The following is an 8,077-nucleotide window of genomic DNA, read 5'->3' as shown; positions in this document are numbered from 1 at the left end:
GTGCGTAAAGGTGACCTAAAGCTCACCTTTTCACTCCCTTGATCTGTGAGCTGCTCTGTGGAAGGCTAGTTTCCTTGTGCCATGTTAGAGCAGACTCAGGGCTGCACTAACTTGCTGCAATGGCCAGACAGGGCTGAAAACACAGCCAAAGATCCATTTAGCATATGGGTATGCCAGCCACACACACTTTCCCTACTATACCAGCAGAAGGGAGGATGGCTCTACACCACCAGAAGATCACTCTGATATTCTCTGGCCAGGCAAGACAGCTTCAGGGCCAGATTACAGTGGTGATGAGGCACAAAGTGGTCCTAATATACTGAAGGATCTGGCCCAGTATTTCTGATGCCAATTTCTTTTGAAGCCATGGCTGATCAAAAAACTACAGTGAAAATAAAGGTAATGTATATATACACATACTGCTTCCAATAATTAAACATGTTTATCATCTATGCAGTCACTATGTTTTATAGATGAGTAGGAAAAAGCTCTGTCAAGAACAATAGCAAAAGTAAAGCTCAGGGTACACATTGCCTGAAATCAACAATATACTTTCTGTAAAAGCTGCTGGAGTACGTAATTACCAAGAATGATGCTCAGACAGTTTACACTAGCTGGCCTGATGAAGTGCCTTGCAATAAATATTTAATTTGAAAGAAAATAATATTTGTAATACTAGTCGAAATTTGAACGGATCAGGTCTTTGGCTTTTCCACTTCTGTGGTTCACGCCACCAAAGCAGCCCATAGAAAAGTGTCTTTTAAATGATATCAGTCCAGTCAAAAGCTACTGTGAGTACTGACTGTGTTTGCAGTATGGCACTGCAGGGTGAAGATAAGTATTAGCAGGTCTTTTAAAAGAGTTTTGTAAAAAGTGTATTTAAGAGATATAGCTATTATTTTATCATCATTCTTCACCTACTAATGTGTCTATGTGCACACACATATATATATATATATCGCCAAATTTGGCTCTGATGTAAGTTGGGCAACTTCACTTACTTTAATAGAGTTGCACATGCTTACACTAGGTTTGAATTTAGCTCATGGTTGTTTTTAAATTAAGTCTTTCTCAAGAAAAGTTGAAAGGTGCATGAAATTTGTTTTCAACACAAGTGCTTCTTACAGCTACACTCTAGCAGCATCTACACTACTGTCAGTTTAGTCATCTAGCCATCTCCTGCTGAAATCAACAGGAGTCTTTCCACTGACTTCAACAGGAGTCAGATCAGACATCTGTGAAGCCAGAAGAAATTGTCCTCTTTATGCCCTGTCACTTGTTCTAAGGTTGGGTTTTTCCTCAGTGAAACACATAGATCAGAGTCCCATTCTGGAATTACAAGTTACAGTTGTATTTTTCTGTCTAACCCAGAGTTTCTGCTGTGTATATTTCTTGGCATCCACCCACTGGAGGGCTGTGCTTAGTTGAAAGGAAGAGCTTTATAGTTCTCTCGGTATGACAGTGAAAGGGACAACAGGACTACTGGATTCGAGGTCCAGAGCTGTTAGGAAGCATTCCACAGCAGCTTCATTTTTTCCTTGAGCTTGCAATACTTCTCCTAGGCTGTTCCAGGCTTGGTGATTGGTGTTCTGTATCTGGACTGCATCTCTCAGAACCTTCTGAGCCAGGCTTCTCCGCCCGAGCCTGCTCAGTATGGGCCCCTGCAAATAAACAGCAATCTTGTATTAGTGCCTACCAGTATTAACACTGTCAATTCATAGTGTGCTCCACAATGGTACAATACATGGTATGCCCAAGGCGCTAACACTCTAAGCAGACAGGAACAATAAATCAGTCGTGATATTCCTCAGCCTGTGAGAGGAGAGAGGATCTTCAGCACAAAATGATTCTTGAAGAAGAGGAGTTGCCCACTACTAAGTTACACACTGATTTGGTTGTGGATGGATTTAACAAAGGTTGTAAAGCCTTTGATCCTACAGGAAAATATTTGGGAGACCAATTACCCAGAGAGCACAGGCTAAATTAACACTTGTATGTTTAGTAATGCAGACATGCAGCTGCCTCCCAAGCACCCCGTCATGACTCGGGGAGGTTTTGGAGCATCTTGCCTCAGCTTCCCTTCTTTAGGGCTCCTCAGAAACTCCACACACAGGCTTCTTTCTCTCTGTTCAAACACCCCTCCTTAGTAGGGTTGCCAACTTTCTAGTCGCACAAAACCTAACACCCTAGTCCCACCCCTTCCCTGAGGCCCCACCCCTACCCGCCCCCACTCACTACATTACCCCTCCCTTGGTGGCTCGCTCTCCCCCACCCTCACTCACATTCACTGGGCTGGGGCAGGGGGTTGGGGTGCAGGAGAGGCTGAGGGCTCTAACTGAGGGGGTGTGGGCTCTGGGGTGGGGCCAGAAATGAGGAGTTCAGTGTGCGGGATGGGGCTCCAGGATGGGGCAGGGAGTTGGGGCAAGGGCGTGTGTGAGGGCTCTAACTGGGGGGTGTGGGCTCTGGGGTGGGGCCGGGGATGAAGGGTTGGGGTGCAGGAGGGGGCTCCAGGCTGGGGGGTGGGGCAAGGGATTTGGAGTGCGGGAGGGGGCTGCAGGTTGAGGCAGGGGATTAGGGTCTGGGAGGGGGTGAGAGCTCTGGTCTGGGGGTGCTGGCTCTGGGGTGGGGCCAGGGATGAAGGGTTGAGGTGTAGGAGGGGGGTCCAAGGGATTTGGAGTGTGGGAGGGGGCTGTGAGTTGAGGCAGGGGGTTGGGGTGCAGGAGGGGGTGAGGACTCTGGGGTGGGGCCGGAGTTAAGGGGTTCAGGGCGTGGAAGGAAGGGGGCTCTGAGTTGGGGCCAGGGATGAGGGATTTGGGGTTCAGGTGGGGGCTCCGGGTTTGTGGGGGCTCAGGGCTGGGACAGGGGGTTGGGGTGTGGGCTTACCTCGGCTGGCTCCTGGTCAGTGGCACAGCGGCGGGTGGGTGGGCTAAGGCAGGCTGCCTCCTTGTCCTGGCACCATGCTGTGTGCGCCCCGGAAGCAACCCGCAGGTCCGGGTCCTAGGCGGGGGGGCTAGGAGGCTCCACGCGCCGCTCTTGCCCGCAGGCACCGCCCCCCCAGCTCCCATTGGCCGGGAACCAGCGAATGGGAGTGCACCGCCAGTGCTCAGGGTGGGGGCAGCGCGCAGAGCCCTGTGGCCCCGCCGCCTAGGAACCAGACCTGCTGGCCGCTTCTGGGGCACAGCTCAGTGCCAGCCAGGATAGGTAGGGACTAGCCTGCCTTAGCGCCGCAGCACCGCCGACTGGACTTTTAATGGCCTGGTTGGCAGTGCTGACCAGAGCCGCCAGGGTCCCTTTTTGACTGGTGTTCCGGCCGAAAACTAGACACTGGTCATCTTACTCCTTAAGGTCTGGGTTTCTTAACATCAAAGTTCAGAGCAAAACTGAAAGTCCCAAATAAAGTCGACATAGTTCAACTGTATTCCCTAGTAGGCCACTCCCAGTCTCGTGTAGCTGGAGGATTCTTTACTTCTCCCTTGGAGTCTGCACTTGGCAGCTCTTCCCAGACGTCTGTCCTGCCTGGCACTCCCAACCCTTCCTAGGTGGAGATCTGTTCAGGCCCAAACTCTTCTCCTAATCAAGGGTCTCTTGCAGGGTATCCTGATCACTACAGCTCTTCTGCAGTCTCTGCCACAGCTTCCTCCTCTTGTTTCCTGTTCCCTCTGGCTCTTTATAGAGCCCAGTTGCCTTTTATTAGGCCCCGTGGTGAGGCTGTTAATGAGGGCCAGGTGGGCTGGACCAGTACCCTCTTAAAGGGCCCAGTCCGAGCTGTGACAATCAAAAATTTGGAAGACCCTCACTCTCAAGATCAGGTTTGCAGAGCATTTGAATTCACATTTCTATATTCTCTATCATTTGTTAAAAATGTGCTGTCTTTGTCATTAATTCAATCAGTTTGTAAGGATATTCATATCTGAACAGGAAAGAGGTGTCAACCCAAGTGATAGAATTCAGTGTTACAATGGAGTGAATAATCACAGAAAATGTGTTGCGGTATTCGCCCACTGTGAACACAATGTGCCTCACTATGGAAATCATCTTGCAGGAAAGTACTTCATTTCAAATACCCTTATAAAGATATATAGAAAGAATGAGGTGTCAGTATGTTAGATGATTACTTGACTTCAGTTGTTTCCTATGCTTGTTTTGTGTAGCTGCAGTCATAAATTTAACTAGAAGCTTTAGTAACCTTTGATTGGCCTAGCTGTGTCTAGCTAATATAAAAAGATGTGCAATATTTTAAAATCCTTGTGGTCACAGCCTAAAACATTTGTTTGATGAACGATGGGGGATTCTTCTGCAAGTAGCAAATATTTTTCTTTGTCTTCTTGTGTTTACTTTATATAGGTAATATATAATTACCTATATAAAGTATCCACAATCCGTCACCATGACTAAGTCCTGTATAGCAGCAGTAACCCGTTACCAATAACTACAGAAAAATATTACCATACAAGAGAAAGGAGTAAAGATGTCACAAGCTTTTAAGCAAACAAAGGAATCCTCAACAAAGGTTTCCTTGGTCAAAAGAAGAGCACGCATTATTTTGATCTGAAAATCCATTCATAACTATTTCATATAAGACCTGAACTTTCAAAGCCCAAAAGCACTTACTCTCTCTAGCGCTTTCTCCCTCTGTATTTACAAAACAGCGCCTGAAAGTAATTAAAAGTCAATGGGCCAAATTCTGCTCTACATCTGTGCTTATATCTTTTCCCTTCAATAGGAGTTGTATATGTCTACTCAAGGCAGATTTTGCTCCATTGTGGGTAGCTGATTGGAAAAAGAATCAAGCGTTTATGACCAGACTCTATGTAACTTGTGCATCTTTAGGGCCATCAGTCTACATGAACATTAAAACAAAACCCACCAAATAAAAATAACAACATGCAAAGCTGTCCTTTTGCAGCACAGTTTCCTCATGTCAGTCTCAAGTGAATGATGCCTTTTGTAGTCAAGGATCATCTGTTGGATTCACTCCAGGTAGCCAAAGCTCTTTGTCATATCCTTGCACACCATTTTCTGTTCTGCCTGCATGACAACTGGTATACTTGAGTCTGAGGCACTCCTTCTAGTTTACTTCTTCCTGCAAATATTTTGGGACACTACGTCTGAAGGAGGCTGTATACCACTGCTGGGCATTGCATTATACGGTATTAGCACAGGATGAATCCCAGAACGCGGTGTAGCCCTTACTCAGAAATGTAATGTTACAAATAAATATTTGGCTGATTGTAAGAAAAATAATCATTTAAAAAGTTACTCATTTAGTTCATCAGAACAATCTACAAGTTTACAGTGGGTTGATCCAATGCTCTTTGAAGTCAGTGGAAAGACTCCCATTGACTTCAACAGGTGTTGCTGGATCAGTGAGAAACTGTGAAATGGTTTTGGAGATAAGTTTTGGGGAATGTTGCTACAATCAACATTTCTGAGCCTCTTGATGGGAGTGGCTGACTTGCTGAAACATGTCAGTATTTATAAGTGATTGTTAATGCTACTTGTTCTAGTCTTCTGCAATCCTAACGTAAAAAAAAAGTACTTTAATGTTTACTATTTAAATGTTTGTTATTTAAAGAACAAACTGAATGCTAGTTCTGTGTGTCAAATATCAGAGAGGTATCTGTGTTAGTCTGCATCCACAAAACCAACGAGGAGTCCGGTGGCACCTTAAAGACTAACAGAGGTAAAAAACCATGCATCTGAAGAAGTGGGTTTTTTTACCCACGAAAGCTTATGCCCAAATAAATCTGTTAGTCTTTAAGATGCCACTGGACTCCTCTTAGTTTTGTGTGGTGAGGCTGAATGGAAGAGTTACTTTGAGTGTCCATGCAAGCCTCAAACAGTTTTTGTGAACTACAGACCACAGAATCCCAGAATCCTGTGCAGTAACATACACCACGGAACACTTGGTTTTTCTGAGGTATTTGTTCTTGGGAGCTGCTTCTCACTAGTGAGTTCCATATTTCCCCCTGGAGTCTGGCTAGCTGTAAACAATGCCTGCATGTTGTTGCTATGTAGAGTCCATCTGGAATCTGCCTACAATGCAAAGAAAATAATAGATTCATAGAGCCACCCACTGATGGGCAATTTACATTTTTAGCTGAAAGATTTTTTAGATTTTCTAATGAAAGTTCCATTCCTTAGTTTCCATAGAAACACATCTGCTTGATGTGTGTGCATAATTTCATAAAATCAGAGATCTAAGGAAGATTAGCAATTAGTATAAATAAGAGAAGACAACTGATTAAGGGTTTCATCTTCCTATTACAAGCAAAGGGAGGGGCTGTATTATTGTTGTCCTTTATCCCCGTGCTTTCTCCCCTTCCCCCACCCCCATCAATGCAGAAATCAATGCCTGGCACAGCCTTTCTTTTCCAGTTCAACAGCAGGATTCTTTTGGCTATCAAGAGGGCTCTTAGGAGCTACCTCCTTCCCCATTCATTTAGGTTATACAGATGGTTAGTATATCCTAGCACTAGAGTCACTGAAATATTGTCCATTGATTCCAATGGGTTTTAAGGACCTAATCCCACTCCCATTTACATTAAGAGCAAAACTCCCATAAACTTCAATAGTGCAGGGTCAGGCCCAACAGGGGATGGGGCACAGGCTGGTTTTTAAATTAATATACATATATATTGTAATGTTAAGTAAAAACAAAAAAACAAAAAACCCCACTGTCCTGAGAACAGTGCAACAAAAGCCTCCCCCAGTACTATGTTAAATAAAGATGCTGCTTTCCTATGCTAATTGTTTTGCTCTACCTATTAAAGCTTAGGTATTGATCTACCTAATGTGGTCTGAAGATAACTAAGACAAATTCATTTAATTGTTCCTCCTCTATTTTTTGTTTTTGGTTGAAGCTAAACATTAATGCTTGTGAATCTAGACAGATAGCATTGAAATGATGTCCTTTCTCTCTATCCACCACTGAAAGATTTATAGAAACACGGTAGTTTTTTTTTATTTTAAACTTCCTTGTAGAGAGAAGTGGTAGCACAGTGATGCTGGGGTAACTTATCAGTGCATGCAGATACAGTCAGTGTAGATACTGAGTTTGGCATTATGACTTAAGGGGACTTAGGCCTGTAACCAGATTCACAGGAGGTGATCTGCAAAGAAAAAGAAACACTGGGCTTGTGGGTGGAAATTTCAAAATTGCCCAGGGTCCAGATTCTCAAAGGTATTTAGACTGTTAGGTGCCTAAATACCTTTGAGGATCTGGGCCTAAGTGAACTAAGGCTCATCTACATGGAAAATGGAATCCAAATAACGATATCAGTTGTAATCCATGTCTTTAGTTATTTCAGTGCAGTCCATGTATTTTGAAACAGGACTGCCCTATTTCAATATAACTTAAGTAGGTAAAAAGTAGTTATTTCAGTTTCAATTTCCATGTAGCCATTAGGACTGGAGCCCAAGTCCCGTTGATTTGTGGGATTTGTGCCTGTAGGATTTGTGCTTCTTAAGTCATTTAGGCTGTTTTGAAATTCCCTTTTGTGCTTTTTTTTTTTTTTTTTTTTTTTACTTTATGATGCATGGAGAAGGCTCCTAAAAGGGATTTTGTTTGTTTGAAGTTTTTTGCATTAGAAATTCAGTTTCTCTCTTCCTTTCTCCTTCTGGGAGATGTTATAGATGACTGAAAAGCCAGTAACATATAACATTAGAGATAACAACCAACTGACTGAGAGGGGAAGATATTTCTAGCTAGAAAGTTAAAATACTCTTTTTGCTAACATTAGGGTTACCATCCGTCCGGGTTTCCCCGGACATGTCCGGCTTTTGGGTCTTTAAATAGCCGTCCGGGGGGAATTTGTAAAAAGCTAAAAATGTCCGGGATTTCCCCCCGGACGGCTATCTAAAGACCCAAAAGCGGCTGACAGGGCAGCCGCGCCGGATTGAGCCGCTCACTTGGGGCCGCTCCGGCAGCAAAAGCCCCTCCCCCGCAGCTTCAGCACGCCGGCAGCGCTGCGTGGGGCATAGGCATCGACTGTAGCCGGCGCCAATGGGTGCTCGCGCCCCCGCCCCGCTCCCGGCTCCGCCCCTTCTCCGCCCCCATTCCCAAATCCCAGGCCCC

At 44.8% G+C, this 8,077-nt stretch overlaps 1 protein-coding gene across 1 annotated transcript in view; it reads right to left on the bottom strand.

Annotated features, from left to right (window-relative positions):
- Positions 1–977: 977 nt before the first annotated feature.
- TTC7A (tetratricopeptide repeat domain 7A) overlaps positions 978–8,077 on the bottom strand; it is a 272,869-nt gene continuing 265,769 nt past the window's right edge. Inside the window, exon 20 of the mRNA XM_024210692.3 lies at positions 978–1,661. Within this exon, the coding sequence (XP_024066460.1) occupies positions 1,440–1,661 (222 nt within the window). The 3' untranslated portion in view covers positions 978–1,439. The remainder of the gene's footprint in view (positions 1,662–8,077) is intronic.

This window comes from Terrapene carolina, unplaced genomic scaffold, assembly GCF_002925995.2.
Source record: "Terrapene carolina triunguis isolate 2854851 unplaced genomic scaffold, T_m_triunguis-2.0 Scaffold120, whole genome shotgun sequence".
Taxonomy (NCBI): Eukaryota; Metazoa; Chordata; order Testudines; family Emydidae; genus Terrapene; species Terrapene triunguis.
Note: the sequence above shows the minus strand (reverse complement) of the source record. Positions and strands in the feature narration are given on the sequence as shown.